The 20,428-nt window shown below is 45.8% G+C and overlaps 1 protein-coding gene across 2 annotated transcripts in view; it reads right to left on the bottom strand.

The window, feature by feature from the left end:
• Positions 1–20,428, bottom strand: part of FUBP1 (far upstream element binding protein 1) — a 1,223,929-nt gene that overhangs the window by 650,955 nt on the left and 552,546 nt on the right. For both annotated transcript variants that reach the window (XM_044085874.1, XM_044085872.1), the window contains one exon: positions 12,482–12,580. In XM_044085874.1, coding sequence (XP_043941809.1) covers positions 12,482–12,580 — 99 coding nt within the window. The remainder of the gene's footprint in view (positions 1–12,481; positions 12,581–20,428) is intronic.

The following is a 20,428-nucleotide window of genomic DNA, read 5'->3' as shown; positions in this document are numbered from 1 at the left end:
ATCATTTTTGGCTTCTCTTGTCTGACCTTTAGGAGTACCCTGGGAAGGAGAGACAGTGGAGGAAAGGCATATACTGTTAGATTTTCCCAGCTGAAGGATAGGGCATCCACTCTCCACACTTGTTTGTGATAAATCCTCGTGCAAAATTTCTGTAACTGGCAGTTGTGAGAAGCAAATGGATCTATGTCTGGGCATCCCCATTTCCTTGTTATGCTGAAAACTTGTGGATCCAGTTTCCACTTGTGGGGATCCATGAGGCTTCTGCTTAGTTCGTCTGCCAGAGTATTTGTTTTTCCTGGCAGGAATTGTGCTTGCAGGTGAACTTGATAAGCCAATGCTGTGTCCCATAAGGCCACTGCTTGTCTGCAGAGAGGGTAGGAATGTGCACCTCCCTGCTTATGTACCACATGACCGTAGTATTGTCTATCAGTACCTGTCCTGGTTGAAGTAGATCTTTGAAAGCTGTCAGAGCATTCTGAACAGCTAGCATCTCTTTTTGATTGATGTGAAGATGCATCTGGCTTGCAGGCCATGCACCCTGAATACATTTTCCTGCCATATGGGCCCCCAGGCATAATCTGATGCATCAGTTGTCAGTGTCTGGCCAAGGGCAAGGTGAATGGCAGACCCTTGTTGTTGTGACAAGCCTGGGCCCACCATTGAAACTCCTGTTGCAGGCAGGGAATGAGGGTAATTACAGTCTCCAGGCTGTAGCAATGCTGAGTCCAAACACTTTTTAGATACCATTGTAGTTTCCTCATATGCAGTCTGGCATATGGAATTAGTAGAATGCAGGATGCCATGAAACCAAAGGCCTGCAGGATTTTCCTTGCAGATAGCTGGGTCTGTTGTCAACTTTATGAAGTACGAAGTCAGTTGCTTTTGTTTGTCTAGTGTGAGATGAGCGATCTGGGCAGTTCTATTTAAGCTTGCACCCAGGAATATCATCTCTTGAGAGGGTACTAGTTTTGATTTATTTTCGTTTACTGTGTACCCTAGGCAAATTAATCTTTTTACAAACGCCAGATGCTTTAGAAGAATGTCTGTTCTCTTCTTGAATAAGGCAGTAGTCCACGTAGGGATATATTTGAATTCCTCTTTGCCTGCAAAATGCAATTACTGGTGCCAGGCATTTTGTGAAGACCCTGGGCACAGTAGATAAGCCAAAGGGCGGTGCAGAGAATTGGTAATGCACTGACCCAGCTATGAATCTGAGGTATCTTCTGCAAGATTGTCTGATTGGGATATGCAGGTATGCCTGTTTTAGGTCCAAAGTTACGAGCCAAGCCTTCTTGCCCAGCATGGGCAGTAGCTGCTGTAGAGTCAACATCTTGAATTTTGGAACCTCCAGAAACGTGTTTCGTATAGACAGGTCCAGTATGGTCTCCAGGCTTTGTCCTTTCTGGGAAATAAGTAAAGTCTGGAGTAAAATCCTTGCCCCTGCTCATGTACTTGCTGAATGGCCCTCATGTCCATGACGGCTGTAATTTGCTTTTGTGCCTCTGCCCATTGATTTTGTGGCAGGTCTGGCATACCTTTCGTCCTTGGTAGGGTGTGAAAATGGAACCTGTAGCCTTGGGACACTGTTCAAGATCCATTTGTCTTTGGTAACCATTTGCCAATTTGATGAAAAAAGTGCTATTTCCCCCCCCCCCCCTACGCGGGTTGGCGAAAGAAAAGTGCTTGGGTCTGGCAGAGGAAAGTCATTGGGACTGTTTCCTGTAAGGTTGTGATTTGTCCTCTCTGCTTTTGGAGGTAGGAGCACCCCACTGTTTAGGCCTGTATGAGCCTTGGGGCCGAGATCTGCCTCTGGTACGTCTGTATCTGCCTCTGTGGTCTGACACTGGAAAGGACCCATTTTTAGGCCAGTTCCTGCTAAATCTGGGTGGCTGTACCTGTAGGAAATCCTTAACTGTCTGCATGGATTTCACTTTATCCTTTTCTTAAACACCTCTTCTGCTTTAGCACCAAACAAAGTATCATGCTGTAATGGGGCATCTAATAATTTTGCTTTAGCATGATCAGGGAGATTCTGTTCCTTCAACCAAGCATGCCTTCTAACAGAACCTGTAACAGAGGCCCTGCAAGAGGCCTCCAGTGAATCATAACCACATTGCAAAGTATGCTTTCCCACTTGTTCAGCTGCATGCAATAAATCCTGCATTTCCTTGTTCTCTGAACATTCAGAAATTGTCAGCATTTTCTGTTTAAGCAGTGACATCAAGTATTGCTGATATTTAAACATATTTAACCGACAATTTAAAGCCCTTACAGCCAAGGTAGCAGAAGTGTAAACTTTTTCCCCCCATCTGTCCAGTGCCCTAGAATCCCTATCAGAGGGGACAGGGTTTTTGTATTTTGCAGTGGAAGCTTTGACCCCTTTGGGACCCTGAGATATAGTTTCTGGGTCAGCAGCGGGGTTTTTATATACGAATTTATGAGAATCCAGGACCCTGTAGTATCCGTCTGGCTTAGCAGGTGCAGGGGATAAAGAGACAGGAGACAGGCCGGACTCCGAAAATACATCTACAATGTCTAGAACAGGTGGAATAGCAAGGGGTCTGTGCTGAGGAAGTAGAAAGTCTGAGCCTTTTCTTAGATTCAGAGTAATCTTGGCTCTCCCAGTGGAAATGCTCCCTCATGGTATGCAGGGTTTCCCCAAAAGAATAATCCTCAGAAGGAGAGGCTGAAGGAATGGATTCTTCAGCATCAGAGTCCTCATAGGGAGGAACAGAATAATCCTGTTCAGAAGATGAATCAGAGGAAATAGAAACCTGATCAGAAGAATCAGTCTCTTGCCTAGGCCTCTTATCAGGAGGAGGAAGGGAACCCCTGATCAAAGTAATAAGGTCTTCGGCCATTTTAAGCATCTGTTTTTTTAGGCATGGAAGTTTGAGTAGGAGAATGCTCTACTTGTTTCTTTGTCTTTAGAGCGGCTTTAGTCTTTGAAGCTAAAGATGGTTTAACATATAGCTGTGCAGGTCTGAAGACACCCTCAGAAGCGGATGCCTGCTCAGCGGCTCCAATCCCATCTGAGGGAATGATTTCAGAGTGACCAATATCTTGAGTATCCAGAGGCCCAGTCAACTACACGGTTGAGTCGGAAACGGCCTAAGGTAGCGGGCGCCAGGGGCTGCGAAAGCACCTCACTGAGAACCGGCAACAGGAGGCCTAGTCTGTTTTGGAACTCGGATGCCTACCCTTTTTCTTGTCCTTGCGTTTTTTGTAAACTCCGGTCGGCTGTTCCGACGGCATTACATAATTAAATCTTCGGCCAAAGTAATGAAATGCAAAATCGAACAGACGCTTAATAGTGTGTTGGTTAAATCTAGCACAAAACAGACAGCTAGCAACGTTGTGGTCAGGGCCTAGGCAAGGAATACAGCAAGAGTGAAAATCCTTGAGGTATTTGCTTCCCACAAGAAATACAATTGTTAACATTTTCTGACATCGGTCTGGAGCAAAATAAAAAGTTTACCCCAATGGGGTACTTAGCTTTAATGAAGACTTCAGTTCTGAAATTCGGATTAGAAAATGTCAGGAGTCAGCCAACCGGCACTCTGGTACCGCGCGGCAAGAAAGATTGAAGAAAATGGCGCTGACTGCATCTTTTATACTCCTGGTGCACTGACGTCAGGGAAGAGGCGACAGCAGCCGATGCCGGACCAAGACTTTGGAATTCAGACCGACTGCAGGTAGCCTGCCAGCAGGATAACCCAAGAGTAATGACTGCAACAGCGAAACACGATCATGCATGCACTAAAGTAAACATTTCCTTCATCTACAAGCAAATACACCACATAGGTTGTATAGAATAGAGAAGTACAGATAAGACCCAGCAAAAGAAAGGGGAATGGTGGGAGGGTAACCTGGACTGCAACAGTGAATACACTCTAACATCTACATTTATGGTAGATACACAACTGTACTAGGTTCGTGTTTCACTGTTGCAGTCATTACTCTTGGGTTGAATCCCAAAGCTGAGGATGGGTGGCTGGGCTAAATAGGATTAGGAGAGGCTATGAGGCCCTGCAGAACTGTAGTGGCAAAGCCTGCTCTGGATTTAGAGTAGAGGTAAGTGGTAGTGCTTTGTAAAAGTGTGCACTGAACTCCAAGTTGCAGCCTCCAAGATGTCTTTGGTTGGTACTCTGAGGAAGGCTGCTGAAGTGGCTGCTGCTCTGGTTGAATGTGGCCTAATGCCCTTAGGCACTGATTTGCCATGCTGTGAATAGCAGAAACGAATGCAATGGCCTATCCATTTTGAAAAAGGTCTGTTTTGAGATGGCCTTTCCTTGTGATCCTGCAGCATATGCCACTAAAAGTTGCTCAGTCTGAAAGCTTTTAGTGCTGTCCAAGTAGAAGCGTAGCTGTCTGTGTATGTCCTAAGAATGCAGAAGTCTCTCTCGCTTTTCTGTGGGTTTGGATAAAAGTTAGGCAAGTGAATGGTTTGGTTAAGGGCCACACTGGACACCTTAGGCATAAAAGTCACGTCCGTCCTCAGAGAAACCCTGTCTGAATGGAAAATGATAAAGGGTTCCATACCCATGAGTGCCTGTAACTCAGACTCGTCTTGTGGAGGTTATTGCTAGGAGCAGAGCTGTTTTCCAGGATAAGAATTTTATATCAGCTGTTGAGGCTGGCTCAAAAGGAGGCAGTGAGTTTTTCCAAGACATAATTGAGGTCCCATGCAGGTATTGGTGCTTTCCTTGGAGGTCTTATGTTTTTGGCCCCTCTGAGGTACTGCCTTATTAAAGGATGAGAAAAGATAGGTGGTTCTGTATTGTAATGGGCTGAAATGGCAGAGGCGTGAATCTTAATTGATGAAAAGGATAGGCCTTTGTCCAGCAACTCAGTTAAGCATTGTAAAATCTGAGGAATGTTTGGTACAAACATGTCAATTCCTTGTGTCTGGTTGCAAGCACAGAATCTCTTCCATTTTTCTGCCTAAGATTTTCTGGTACTGGGCCTTCTGGCCTCCAAAATAACATCCATCGCAGCTTTGGAGAGAGGAATGTTCTGAATGGCTACATTATCCGCCATGCTGCCAGATTTAAGGTCCGGAGTTGGCTGTGCAGGATCTGATTGTTCTGTTGGGTCAGTAAGTGAGCAATTTGGGTCAGTAAGTGAGCAATTTGAGGCAATGTCCAGGCTGGACCTTGGGGCAAGTTCCTGAGGATTGGGTACCAGTGCTGGCGTGGCCAGTCTGTGGCAATCAGTATCATTTTTGGCTTTTCTTGTCTGACCTTTAGGAGTACCTTGGGGAGGACAGGCAGTGGAGGAAAGGCATATACTGTTAGGTTTTCCCAGCTGAAGGATAAGGCATCCACTTTCCATGCTTGCTTGTGATAAGTCCATGTGCAGAACATCTCTGTAGTTGACAGTTGTGAGGGGAGGCAAACAGATTTATGGGCATCCCCATTTTCTTATCATGCTGAAGACTTGTGGATCCAGTTTCCACTCGTGGGGATCCATGAGGTTTCTGCTTAGTTCGTCTGCCAGAGTATTTATTTTAACTGGCAGGAACTGCGCTTGCAGGTGAACTTAAGTCAATGCTGTCCCACAAAGTCAAGGCTTGTCTGCAGAAGGGTAGGAATGTGCGCTTCCCTGCTTGTTTATTGTACCACATGACTGTAGTATTGTCAGTCTTCATCAGTAGTTGTCCTGGATGAAGTAAATCCTTGAAAGCAGTCAGGGCATTCTGAACAGCTAGCATCTCTTTTTGATGGATATGAAGATGCATCTGGCTTGCGGGCCATGTGCCCTGAATACGTTTTCCTACCATGTGGGCCCCCCCCCCCCCGACAATCTGATGCAGCTGCGTCTGCCTGGCTGTGGGTAAAGTGAATGGCTGTCCCTTGTTGTGGTGACAGGCCTGTGCCCACCATCGAAACTCCTTTTGTAGGCAGGGAATGAGGGTAATTAGTTTCCAGGAGTCCAAACACTTTTTAGATACCATTGTAGTTTCATCTGCAGTCTGGCATATGGAATTAGCAGAATGCAGGATGCCATGAAGCCCAAAGCCTGCAGAATTCTTCTTGCAGATAACTGGGTCTTTGCTGTAACATTTTGAAGTAAGAAGTCAGTTGCCTTTGTCTGGCGTGAGATGAGCCATCTGGGCAGTTGTATTTAAGCTTGCACCCAGGAATATTATCTGCCGAGAGAGTACTAATTTTGATTTTTCCGTTTACTGTGTACCCTAGGCAAATTAGTAATCTTTTTTCAAATGCCAGATGCTTTAGTAGAATGTCCTTGTTCTCTGCTTGAATAAGGCAGCCGTCCAAGTAAGGATATATTTGAATTCCTCTGTCGGCAAAATGGAATTACTGATGCCAGGCATTTTGTGAAGACCCTGGACGCAGTAGATAAGCCAAAGGGCAGTGCAGAGAATTGGTAGTGCATTGAGCCAGCTATGAATCTGAGGCATCTTCTGCAAGATTGTCTGATTGGGACATGCAGGTTTTCCTCTTTTAGGTCCAAAGTTACAAGCCAAGCCTTCTTGCCCAGCATGGGCAGTAGCTGCTGCAGAGTCAACATTCTGAATTTTGGAACATCCAGAAATGCGTTTAAAATATATAGGTCCAGTATTGGTCTCCAGGCTGTCCTTTCTGGGTACCAAGAAAAGTAGAGTAAAATCCTTGTCCCTGCTCTTGTGGTACTCGCTGAATGGCCCTCATGTCCATGAGGGATGAAACTTGCTTTTGTGGCTCTGCCCGTTGATTGTGTAGCAGGTCTGGCATACCTTTTGCCCTTGGCAGGTTATGAAAGTGGAACCTGTAGCCCTAAGACACCATGTTCAAGACACATTTGTCCTGGGTGATCATGTGCCAACTTTGAGAAAAAAGTGCTACTTTTCCCCCTAAAGAGGCTGCCAAAAGATAAGTGCTGGCAGAGGAAAGTCATTGGGACCGTTTCCTGTATGGCTGTGATTTGTCTTCACCGCTTTTGGCGGTAGAAGCACCCCATTGTTTAAGCCTGTATGAGCCTTGGGGCTGGTATCTGCCTCTTTGTGGCTTGACACTGGAAAGAACCAATTCTTTGTAGGCCAGTACCTGCTAAATCTGGGTGGCTGCACTGATAAGAAATCCTTAACTGTCTGCATAGAGTTCGCTTTGTCTCCATTTTCTTCAACACCTCTTCAGCTTTAACACCAAAGTATCATGCTGTAATGGAGCATCTAATAATTTTGCTTTAACATGAACAGGCAGATTCTGTTCCTTTAACCAAGCATGTCGCCTAAAGACAGAACCCGTAACAGCGGCCCTGCAAGAGGCCACCAGAGAATTAAAACCACATTGCAAAGTATGCTTTCCCAATTGTTCAGTTGCATGCAATAAATCCTGCATTTCCTTGTTTTCTGCACATTCAGAATTTAACATTTTCTGTTTAAGCAGTGATAAGTACTGTTGATATTTAAGCAACATGAAATTGACAATTTAAAGCCCTCACAGCCAAGGTAGCAGAAGTGTAAACCTTCCCCCCCCCATCTGTCCAGTGCCCTTGAATATCTATCAGAGGGAATAGGGTTTTTTGCAGTGGAAGCCTTGACCCCTTTGGGACCGAGAAATAGTTTGGGTCAGCAGCAGGGTTTTTATAAAGAAATTTACGTGAATCTGGAACCCTGTAGTATCTGTCTGGCTGAACAGGTGCAGGGAGTAGAGTCAGGGGAGAAACCGGACTCTGAAAATACATCTACAATGTCAAAAACAGGAGGGATAGCAAGAGGCCTGTGCTGAGGTAGGAAAAGAAAATCTCTAAGCCTTTTCTTAGATTGAGTAGTCTTGGCTCTCCCAGTGGAAGTGCTCCCTCATGGTATACAGGGTTTCCCCAAAGGAATAATCCTCAACAGGGGAGGCTGAAGGGATAGATTCTTCAGCATCGGAATCCACATAGGGAGAGAGTATTCTTGGTTAGAAGAGGAGTCAGAGGAAATGGAAACCTGATCTGAAGATTCATATTCCGTCTCTTGCCTAGGCCTCTTCTCGGGAGGGGGATGGGAACCCCTGATCAAAGTAATTAGGTCTTCGGCCATTTTGAGCATCTGTTTTTTAGGCATGGAGGCCTGTCCATGGGCTTGCTGCACTTGTTTCTTTGTCTTTAGTTATGCTTTAGTCTTTGCCTTTGAAGTTGTAGTCTGTTTTATATATAACTGTGTAGGCCTGAAAACACCTTCAGAAGCCGATGCCTGCTCAGCGGCTCCGGACCCATCTGAGGGAATATTTTCCAAGTGTCCAATACCTTGAGTTTCCAGAGGCCTAGTCTGCTCCACGTGGGAGTCGGAAGCAGCCTGCGGCTGAGGTAGCGGGCGTCAGATTCTGCGAAAGCACCTCACTGAGAACAGGCGACTGGCTTAGAAGCTTAGTCAGTTTTGGACCTTGGATGACTGTCCTTTTCCTTGCGTTTGTGAATTGCAGTAGTCTGATGGCTATTCGACGACATCATGTAATTAAATCTTTGGCCAAAGTAATGAAATGCAAAATCGTACCGAAGCTTAGTGTGTTGGTTAAATCTAGCACAAAATCTGCAATTAGCTACGTCGTGATCAGGGCCTAGGCAAGGAGTACAATAAGAATGGAAGTCCTTATGAGGTATTTGCTTCCCCACAAGAAATAAAATTAACTGACATCGGTCTGGAGCAAGAAAAAGTTTCCCCAACGGGGTACTTAGCTTTTAATGAAGACTTCGGATCTGAAATCCGAGCACGAAAATCTCAGGAGTCGGCCGACTGGCACTTGCGAACTGCTTCTGCTTCGGGCACCACGTGGCAAGAAAGACTGAAGAAAATGGTGTCTGCTGCATCTTTTATACCCCTGGCACACTGACGTCAGGGAAGAGGCGACAGCAACAGACACCGGACCAAGACTTTGGAATTCAGGCCAACTGCAGGTAGCCTGCCAGCAGGATAACCCAAGAGTAATGACTGCAACAGTGAAACACGAACATCCGAAGTAACGCTTTATTCCAAGAAAACATCTACAATCTCCAGAACAGGAGGGACAGCTAGAGGCTCGTGCTGAGGCAGGTTTAAACATTTAGAGTCTCTTTTGGACTTCAGGAGCATTTCCGCTGGGAAAGCCAGGACTAAGTGTATGCAGGGTTTCAAAAGAAAATCTTCTGGAGGGGAAGCAGACTGAATGGAATCCTCTGCATCAGAAACCTCATAAGTGTATGTCCTGGTAGGCAGAAGGAACAGAGATCAAATTCCTAATCAGAAGGAAAATCAGTTCTAGGTCTCTAAGGCTGGCTTCCCCTAATTAAGGTAATAAGGTCTTCAGCCATTATAATCATTTATTTTTGAGGCCTGTGGGCCTAAGAATGCCCTTTAGTAAGTTTCCTAGGCGTAGTGCGAACTTTAGGCATGAGAAAAATCATTATTTTTGGCTTGAAACAAAGTACTCTGTTTAATATGAAAATCGGTAGGCCTGAATACACCCTCAGAAGCCAGTGCCTGCACAGCGGTTCCGGACCCATCAAAGGTAGACACATCAGCAGGTTCCATAGTCAAAGCATCTCACGGCATACCAGACTCAGAATGGGTAAGAGTAGAGGCCTGCGAAAATGTAGAAGCAGGTATCAGGGGCTGAAAAATCACCTCACTGAGTACCGGAGGACTGGCAGCTAGCTTAACGGTAGCGTAGTCAGCAGTTTTGGACCTATGCGGTCCGTCCTTTATCCTTATGTTTTTTCAGATGATCAGTCTAATTGCTTAGTCATTTCGGAGTACGGAGATAAACAGCGAAAGACAGCTACAAAAATTGCCGAATGGATCAACAAAACCGACAGCAAGGGACATTGTGGTCTGGGCCTAAACAGGCGACTCAGTAAGAATGAAAATCTGAGGTATTTGCTTTCCACAGGCAAGACAATTTTTTCTGACATCAGAGCAAGAAGGGATCCCCAACAGGGTATTAACCTTTAAAGACTTCAGGTCTGAAGCTCGAAAACGAAAATTTCAGGAGTCAGCCAACTGGCACTTGCAAAATGCTTCTGCTTCAGGCACTGCATGGCAAGAAAGACTGATGGAATGGCGTCGGCTGCATGTTTTATACCACTGACGACCTGACGTCATGGAAGATGCGACAGCATCAGATGCAGAAATCTGAAGACTCTGGTATTCAGGCCTACTGAGGGCTACCTGCAGGCAGATGACCCAAATGGGATGACTGCAACAGTGAAACACTAAGAACATCCACAGTACAAGGTGTGTTTCGTTACTTGACTTGCAGAATGCATTAACTCTTGTAACTCTCTAGATTCAGCACAAGCAGGAAAGGAAGACATGATTTGTTTGAGGAGTTCCAGGGTATGTTGCTGAAATTTTAGCACATGGAACTGACAATTTAGTGCTCGGATAGCAAGAGTAGCTGAGGTGTATACTTCTATACCCCATCTGTCTAGTAATCAGGAATCCCTATCCGAGGGGGGTGGGATTCTTAGCAGAGGTGGCTTTAATTCCTTTAGGCCCTTGAGACATTACCTCAAGGTCAGCAGTATGATTGTTAAAAAGAAATTTGGGAGAGTCAGGGACTAAATACCAATCTGGTTTGCTGGGTGCAGGAGGAAAGGTGTCAGGAGTCTAGCTGGATTCCAGGAAAACATACTCCACAACATCCAGGACTGTGGGGATGGCCAGGGAAAGTGCTGTGGAAGATCTAAGAAATTCCTGAATCTAGTCCTGACTTTCTCATTGGAAATGCTCCCTCAAGGTGTGAAGGGTTTCCCTAAAGGAAAAATCCTCTGGGAGAGAGGTTGAAGGAATGGAATACTCTGCATCAGAATCCTCATAAGCAGGAACGGATTGCATGTCTTCATTCCCAGATGCATCAGAGTTATCGAACTGCTGTTTGGACAAAACTACAGGGGACAGATCTTTTTTTTGGAAGGGGTAGCTTGACTTCCCCTGATCAGCATGAGGAGGTTTCCCGCCATTTTAAGCATTTGAGACCAAGGCAAGGAAGCCGGTGCCCAAGATTGTCGGTTTCTTGGGTGTGGTTTGTAACCTGGGCCTAAAAAACTGTAGTTTTCAAAAGAACATTAGTCACGAAAGTAGTGTCGTGAATCTGTAGTGTGAAGGACTTCCTCGGAAGCCAGTGCCTGCTCAGCAGCTCCAGACCAATCCAAGGTAGACAGAAGGATCTTTGGTCTAAGTTTTGCGGCATACAGGACCCCGAAAGTGTCTGTGGCACCCTGCGAATCCACAGAAGCAGGCATCAGGGGCTGTGAAAGCACCCCACAGAGGACCAGAGAACTTACTAGCATAACGTGAGCATGGTCTGTAGATTAGGACCGGTGCGATCTGTCTACCTTTACGTTTTTTCACAAGATCTGCTGTTGGATGTCTTACCAAAGCCCTATTGTAATTAGACGACTAAGAGAAAATATCTAGCTACATAAAGGGTCCGACAAAGTACAGTTCTGGTATTGAAAACACAGAAGCGAAAGCAGAGGGCGTCATGGTCTGGGCCTATGCAAGTGACGCAGTAAGAATGAAAGTCTCAAGTGTGGCATTTGTTGTCCACAGGCGAAACAATTAACTTTGACATCGGTTAGTGCAAGAAAAAAGGATCCCCAACGGGGTACTTGGCTTTAGAAGACTTCAGCTTCAATTCGGAAGACGAAACTCAGGTAGCAGCCGATCAGCACTCGTGCGAACTGCTTCGGGCTACACTGCAAGACAGACTGATTTAATGACTACCTGACGTCAGTCCTGAAGCAATGCAGAAAATCTAAGCCTCTGGTATTCAGACCGGCAGAGGGCTAGCACGGCAGTGATAACCCAAATGTGATGACTGCAATAATGAAACACTAAGAACATCTGCTATTACTAAGCCAGTGCTATTTTTCAAAGGGACTGAGGAAGGGCAGGCAAAAGTTCTGCACAAAGATTCTTATACATGTTTTTTTTGTTTCAATGAACCTCCAGAAAGATGCATTCAAACTGAAAAAAAAAAAGTCCATGCCATGACGTATACAAAGTTGTGGGGTGCACTGGTACAGGAAAATGCAAAAAAAGGTGCATCATGTGCACAAAGAATGGAGTGAAATCAGTGAAAGGTTTAACAGGAGTGTTAGCAGCTTTCATGCATTTCAAGATGCACTTTTCCAAAAATCTTTACAAACAGCATTTTCCATACAATGGTGTGTTTACTTCATGTACTTTAAATGCAGCCCCACAAGCTACTAAACTTATTACCTGTTCTGAAGGCCCTTCAGATTAGAGAGCTTAATTGCTATGCCTCAAAGCTGACCTGAAACCCTGATTTTCTTGCAGAATTGGACACAACATATTATAAAATTTTAACTTCTGGGGGAATCACACTACGTTCACATAGCAAGCGCCATTCACAAATAGGTGATTACCAATGCAGGGAGTTAAATAATTTTTCTACAACTCCTCTGACTTCGAGTTTAGTATACTAAGACAATGCCTTCATAACAAAGGAAAAGATTTTAAACTTCCAACAGGTTAAATCAGTTAGCTTACTTGAACTTTGTATGGGTCGCCTGAAATCCTCAATGGTTTATCTGCTCCAGTATTCTGTGGCCCTTCTTGTATCATAACCATTTTAACTCCTGCCCGTTCCTGTAGTAGATAGGGGAAAAAATTACTACAGCATAACAAAAACTGACAATTTTCATGTCAAATTTACATTTAATGAATTACAAAAAGGCAGTCAAATTTTAAAACACTGCTTTTTAACCAGTCACAAAATGAAACGGTTGCTACCAAAAGTAGATTTACAAAAAAGACAGACTGTTCATACTAAGCTAATCTTAAAGTGGGACTCTGCAGTAGGTACACACTTAAAAATCAGAAGCTTGGTGCACGCCCTCAAAAAGTACAGTTGTGTACACTTACCATAGTGTATTCACTGCTGCAGTCATTACATTTGGGTAATCTGCTGGCAGGTTGCCCTCAGTCGGCCTGAATTCCAAAGTCTTGGGTCCTGCGGCTGCTGTCTCCTCTTCCATGACATCAGGTCGTCAGGGGTATAAAACATGCAGCAGACGCCATTTTCTTTAGTTTTTCTTGCCCCAGACAGCAGGTGCCCCCCAAAGAGGGTAGCCAAAATTTATATACACATACATGCACCACTATAAACTTTACTTTCATCTACAAACAAACCCACCACATAGATTGTATAAATCAGAGAAGGAAAGATAGGCTCCATCAGAAGAAAAGGGGGATGGCGGGCGAGTAACCTGGACTGCAACAATGAATACACTAACATCTACATTTATGGTAAGTGTACACAACTGTTCTATGTTCTTAGTGTTTCACTGTTGCAGTCATGACATTTGGGTACAGTCCCAAAGCTATGGATGGGAGGCTGGAGCTAAACAGCATTAGGAGCGGTTATGAGGCCCCGCAGAACTGCAGTGGCAAAGCCTGCCCTAGATTTAGAGTAGAGAAGATTGGCAAATGATGGTGCTTGGTAAAGGTGTGCACTGAACTCCAAGTAGCAGCCTCTAAAATGTCCTTGGTTGGTACTCCCCTGAAAAAGGCTGAAGTCGCTGCAGCTCTCGTTGAATGTAGCCCAATGCCCTTTGGTACGGGCTTGCCATGGTGTAAGTAGCAGAAATGAATGCAGTGGCCTATCCACTTTGAAATAGTTTGCTTTGAGATGACCTTTCCTCGTGATCCTGCAGCATATGCTGCTAGTAGTTCTGTTTCGGAAAACTTTGGTTCTGTCCAAGTAAAATCTAAGCTGTGTACATCCAAAGAATGCAGAATTCTTTCCCCCCTTGTTCTGTGGATTTGGATAAAAAGTTGGCAGATGAATAGTTTGGTTAAGAGCCACACCGGACACCACCTTAGGCATAAATGTTGGGTTTGTCCTCAGAGACCCTGCCTGGATAAAAAATGATAAAAGGTTCCACAGCCATGAGTGCCTGAAGCTCTGAAACTCTTCTTGCAGAAGTTATTGCTAGGAGCAGAGCAGTTTTCCAAGATAAAAACTTTACATCAGCCGTAGCAGCTGGCTCAAAAGGTGGCAGGGTGAGTTTTTCCAAGACATAGTTGAGGTCCCATGCAGGCATTGGTGATGATCTTGGAGGCCTTAAGTTTTTGGCTCCTCTGAGGTACTGTTTTAGTAAGGGATAAGAAAAAATTGGGGGCTCTGTATTGTAATGAGCTGAAATGGCAGAGGCATGAAATAGAAGTTATGTCCTTACCATAACGTTCCATGTGGAGTGCTCATCTCGCCTTTGTTCTTACACATGGGTTCGGAGCCGATCCTCGGCTCCGTGTCGGCCGCTTGCAAGCTCTGCATCGAGAAGAAGCTCGAGACAATCTAATACCCACAATCCCCCTCTGCCTTTACCTCAGATCTAGTTTGCAAGCAAACCAGTAGTCAGAGAGAGCACACTCATGCTTACATCACATATGCACAGAACTAAGAGTCTATATATATATATATATATATATATACACATATACACATATATATACATGTCAACTATATATACAACAACTGCAATGCAGAAGCAGAATGCCCCAGGCCAGGCACCAAAACTGAACGTTCTTCCTAAGGGTGGGAATGTAAGAACAAAGGCGAGATGAACACTCCACATGGAACGTTATGGTAAGGACATAACTTCTATATGTGATAGTGTTCAATCTCGCAGTTTGTTCTTACACATGGGTAGCATCCCTAGCTCCTTGTTCCTGAGGAACTCACGGAAGGACGTTCTTGAGCACAGTGGAACCAAAGGTTGCCCTGTCCCTAGAAACCTTGTCTACCTTATAATGAGAAATGAATGTATGTGGTTTAGACCAAGTAGCAGCCGCACAAATAGCGTCTAGTGGTAGGCGGGCTGCATGAGCCAGGGATGTAGACACTGACCTTGTGGAATGTCCTTTGGGTTTGTGCAAAAGAGTTTGATTTGAAGAATCATAGACATAGATGATAAAATCCGTTAACCACTTAGAAAGAGTTCTTTTGGTAACCGCTACTCCTTTCCTATTATCAGCAAAGGCTACAAAAAGTTGATCAGTTTTTCTGTGATCTTTTGTTCTATCCAAGTAAAACCTTAGCTGTCTGTCAACATCTAATTTGTGCAACATATACTCCATTTTATTGGAGTGATTCTTGAAGAAAGTGGGTAATTCAATGGACTGATTAATATTATTACTAGAACAAACTTTAGGAAGGAAGGATGAATTAGTGCGAAGAGAAACTCTGTCAGAGTGAAAGATCAAATAAGGGTGCTTAATGGTGAGAGCTTGAAGTTCAGATACTCGCCTAGCGGATGTAATGGCTACCAAAAAGAGTCTTCCATGACAAAAATTTCAATGGGCAAGAGGAGGCTGGTTCAAAGGGGGGGCAACATTAACTTAGATAACAATAAGTTTAGACTCCAAGGTGACGTAGGAGATCTAATTGGTGGTCTAATATGAAAAGCTCCTTTTAAAAAGGCTTTACAAAGTCTGTGGGCCATAACAGGAGCCCCACATTCTTCCACATGGAAATTAGAAATGGCAGCCAACTGAACTCCTAATGTGGCAGGAGAAGCACCCTGATGGATCAAGTCTGTTAAAAACTCTAATATTTTATTCAAAGGAGCTATAACAGGATCCACTTGCTGTGTTTTCGCCCAGAATACAAATCGCTTCCATTTACTAGTATATGTTTTGGTAGTGGAAGCTTTATGAGAAGCCACTATTATACTCTGAACTGCAGGCGAAAGAAGATCAGACCTGGCTAAGTTGGGAATTGGAGCAGCCAAGCTGCTAGATGGAGGGACAAGAGCGCGGGGTGAGGAGCCCCTGACGAGTGAGTCAGTAGATCTGGCTCTGGGTCCAGGATCCAGGGTCCCCGGATGCAGTGTGTCATCAGGAAGGGGAACCAAATTTGACAAGGCCAGAATGGGGCAATGAGGATTATTGTCCTGTGTAGGTTTTTGGCTTTCTGGAGAAACTTTGATATCAGGGGGAAGGGAGGAAATGCGTACAGGAGTCCCGGGGGCCAATCGTGAATCAGTGCGTCCCTGGGGACTTCCCCTGGAGGGGGTAATGGGGCAAAGTAGCTCCTGCATTTGGCGCTCACTGGAGACGCAAACAGATCGCAGGAAGGCTGGCCCCACGTGCGAAAAATCTTTCGCAACTGACTGTTTTAGGGACCACTCGTGCGGTAACAGAATTGCTCTGCTCAGCCTGTCGGCTATGACGTTGGATGACCCCGGGATGTGCGTTGCTATCAGAAAGCAACCCGTGGACTCCGCCCATTGCCAGATTCTCATGGCCTCTCTGCATAGCTGATAGGACTTGGTTCCCCCTTGCTTGTTTATGTACCAGACTACCGACATGTTGTCCGTCTGAACTGCAATAGTTCCCAGAGGAAGAAGGGGAGCAAAGTGTTGCAACGCTAGAAACACTGCCCTCAACTCTAGAACATTGATGTGCAGATCGTACTCTAAATTGGTCCATTCGCCTTGGACTGTCTGTCCCTGAAAGATGCCCCCCCACCCTATCAGGGAAGCGTCCGTGGTCACCGTAACTGTAGGCATGGGTAGCACAAATGGTCTCCCCTTGGAAAGGTTGCACGTTTGAAGCCACCAGTTTAGGTGTGTTTTGCATGTGTCCGTTATAAGAATCTCGTGAGTTAGAGGTAGTTGTTGGAATGACCATTGTGCAAACAGTAGCCATTGTAGGACTCTCATGTGCAGTCTTCCCAAGGGTATTGCAATAAGAGAAGCTGACATGAGTCCTAAAACCTTCAGTACCAGTTTTGCTGGGGATTTCCTGGACAAGAGAAGAAGACGTATGTGAGTCTGAAGTGAAAGTATCCTTTCTGGAGGAAGTCTTAGAATTAACTGATGTTTATTTAACTCCGCTCCTATGAATAAGATACTCTGTGATGGCTGTAGTAAGGATTTTCCGAAGTTTACGGAAATTCCTAGGTGAATACACAGTTGAAGAGTATAGTCTCTGGCCTGTACTAGTTGACGCTGGGTGGTGGCAGAAAGGAGCCAGTCGTCCAGATACGGAAACACCTGGAATCCTTGGCGTCTCAAGTGAGACGCTACCACTGCCATGCATTTGGTGAAGACCCTGGGGGCTGAGGTCAGACCAAAGGGCAGGGCTCGAAATTGAAAGTGACTGGCACCCAGCCGGAAGCGCAAATGATCTCTGGATGCCCTGGCCATTTTGATGTGGTAGTATGCATCCTTCAGATCTATTGAGCACATCCAGTCGTCCTTCTGTAAGAATGGAAGGATCGATTGAAGCGTGACCATTCGGAAGTTTTCTTTCTTGACGAAGGTATTGAGGTCGCTTAGGTCCAGAATGGGCCTCCAGTCCCCTGTTTGCTTTGGAACTAAAAAGAACCTTGAGTAAGTCCCGAATCCTTTCTGGTCCGCTGGGACTAGTTGGATGACTTTTTTCTAGCAGCTTTGAAATTTCTATAGCTGCTGGCTCTCGCAGATGGGGCGGTACATCTGGGAGTCTTTTCTTTGGAATGGGATGGGATAGAAAAGGTATATTGTAACCTCTGGTAACCACGCTTTTTACCCACTTGTCTGTAGTTATGTTTTGCCAGGCCTGAGGGTATAAAGCAAAGCGACCCCCGACTGCCTCCAGAGCAGGACAGTCGGGCCTCCTCTCAGGAGTGCTGGAAAGGTTTACCAGGGAGTGTATCCCTGTCACCTTGATTCTGCGGACCTTATCTGCCGCCAGGGCGGCGTCTTCCACCTCTGCCCCTCCTCTGCCTCTAGAAGGGGCATCACCCTGTGTGCCTGGGAAAGATCCTTGGGGTTTTCGAAACCACATTTTTCCACCACGTTGCCCTTTGGGGTACGGTCTGGTTGGGGTGGAAAAACGGACTCCGACAGCAGACAGAGTCTTTCCCTCCTGCTCACACCAGTTAAGGGTCTCCTTTACTTTGGGGCCAAAGAGAGTGGCACCGTCAAATGGGGCGTTAGTAAAGGAAGACTTGAAGGCTTCCGCAAATGAACATAAGCGCATCCAGGATCGTCTGCGAAGAGCAATCGCTGAAGCTGCTGCCCTACTCGAACCTTCGGCTGCGTAAGAGATCAGCCTCATGGACGAGTTCACAATGGATGTAAGGGTATTAAGTTGCGCTGTCACTTTCTCTGAGACAGCAGCATCCGTAGTACCCTGGAGGGTATCTCCCAACTCTTTGACTAGATCCCTCTGTAGTCGTGTAAAGTGGGTCAAATAGTTCAGGGATCGCATGGAAAAAGCCGAACTAAAAATGCGCTTCCCATACCTGTCCATAGTCCTAGAATCTTTATTAGGGGGATGGACAGATGAGGAAGATTCCGACATCTCCTTTTTCGTGGCCGCTGCCACCACCATAGCGTCCACTGGAACTCCTTTTGTTAGGTAAGTCTTGTCCTGGGGTGCAGTGATATATTTATTGGGTTTCCTTGGGACTGGTTCCACTGTGTCAGGAGCCTCCCACGCCCTTCGAGCAATAAGTTCCATTAATTCATCGAAGGGCGGAGTGACCCAGGAGGAAGAAGGGCGAGCACCGAATGCCTTCAGCAGGACTGACTCATCCTCAGAAGGGGGGAGGGACTGCCAGTCACCTCTGTTTCAGGATCTCCAATATGTCAGAAAAAGAGACATCTTCTGAAGGTGACTTAGGGGACCCTTCTGACTCATCTAAGTCAGTATCGGATGTCAAGGATTCTTGTGGAGAATCCAAGTGTCTCCTCTTACACAATCTTTTCCTAGGGACTTCTTCGTGGGAGCATCCAAGAAGCCTCCGAGGAAGAGGGGGCACCCTCCAGGGGTGGCTGAGACACCGGTGCTCGACGCTTGGATGTGGCCGTGGGTGCAGAGGAGGATAACGGCCCTTTATGGGGAGGAGAGGTTGCTTCTACTGATGTGGTTGTCTGGGTAGACAACACCTTCCTCATTAGATCGAAAGCCCCCGGGTCCCGAGTCGAAGAATCTCCCGGTTCCGAAGAAATGGGAAGAATCCCCGAAACAGGCACCGAAGGCATCGACCCCGAGGACGGAGCTGAATCAATCCGCGCCGAGGCCCCGAGGGGAAGAGTCGGAACCGAAACGTCGGTTCGACTCTCGGCCCCGGAACCAAGGACAGATCGTCGGCTCCGAGACTCCGGTACCGGGTCAGACGGAGTCGAGGTGAGAGGAACAGACCGAGAAAAGGACGGTTCTGGACAAGAGGGCTCCACAATCAGAAGATCAACCTCCTCCGGCTCCAAAGACTGGACAGGTCTCAGAGGAGGAATGGATGGAGACAATGGGAGGCCTTCAAGTTTCGACACCAACTGGGTGGAAACTGAAATAAGTTTGGATAGGGCCGAATGCTCCAATAACTTCTGCACCACACGATCCACATCGACATCGGAGAGCTTAGAAGAAGAACTAGTCGAAGGAACCGAAGACTGAGCCGACCTCAATAAAGTCGATGGAGGGAGCTCCATCACCGGTTCCAAGACTCGGGGCTCAGGAACCGACACCAGTTGAACACTCGGCCCCGAAGTCTGTGGAACCGGTGATCTAACTTTATTCGAAGAGCTCGGAGCTGATGACTTGGGCTCCGACGTCTTAGATTCCTTCGAGGATTTGGATGCCTGGTCTGAAGCATCCAGAGCCTCCTGAAAGGAAGGTTTTAATAACCCTCTGTCCATGAGTTTCCTGCGCCTATCTGTCATGACCCTCCCACTAAAAGAGTGACAAATTGAACAGTCCTCTTGTAAGTGGAGAGGGCCAAGGCAGTAGACACAGGAACTATGGTTGTCAGTAACTGACATTTTTTGGCCACACTGACAACGTTTAAAGCCTGATTTAATTTTCTCAGACATTTTACAGGAAAGAGAAAAGTCAAGTCCAGTATAAGAGACAAATCCAGTAGAAAAAGGTCAAATCCGATGTATATGTCAGTCCGGTTGTCAAATTTAAGAAGGGGTGGTAGGCCCCGAAAAACTAACCAGTTAAACTTAACGGTACCGAGAAATTCTACCTACACACACACATACACTAAGTATACCAAAAGGTACTTTTAGAACAAACTTTCTCTAAAATATAACAAAAATAAAGTTATATCTTATCTCAAGATGCTCGAGCTAGCTCCCAGCGATGCGAACGCAGCAGCGGCAAACTAGATCTGAGGTAAAGGCAGAGGGGGATTGTGGGTATTAGATTGTCTTGAGCTTCTTCTCGATGCAGAGCTTGCAAGCGGCCGACACGGAGCCGAGGATCGGCTCCGAACCCATGTAAGAACAAACGGCGAGATTGAACACTATCACATTTTTATTATATGAAAGAGACAGACCTTTGTCCAGCATCTCAGTTAAGTATTGCAAAATCTGTAGAATATTTCGTACAGCTGTATCAGTTTCTTGGTGCCTGGTTCCAAGCACAAAACCTCTTCCATTTTCCAGCAAAAGATTTTCTAGTCCTAGGCCTTCTGGCCTCCAAAACGACATCCATCAC

The sequence above is a fragment of the Protopterus annectens genome, chromosome 10.part0 (assembly GCF_019279795.1).
Source record: "Protopterus annectens isolate FY-2018-M chromosome 10.part0, PAN1.0, whole genome shotgun sequence".
Classification (NCBI taxonomy): domain Eukaryota; kingdom Metazoa; phylum Chordata; order Ceratodontiformes; family Protopteridae; genus Protopterus; species Protopterus annectens.
This window is presented reverse-complemented; position numbering and strand designations above follow the sequence as displayed.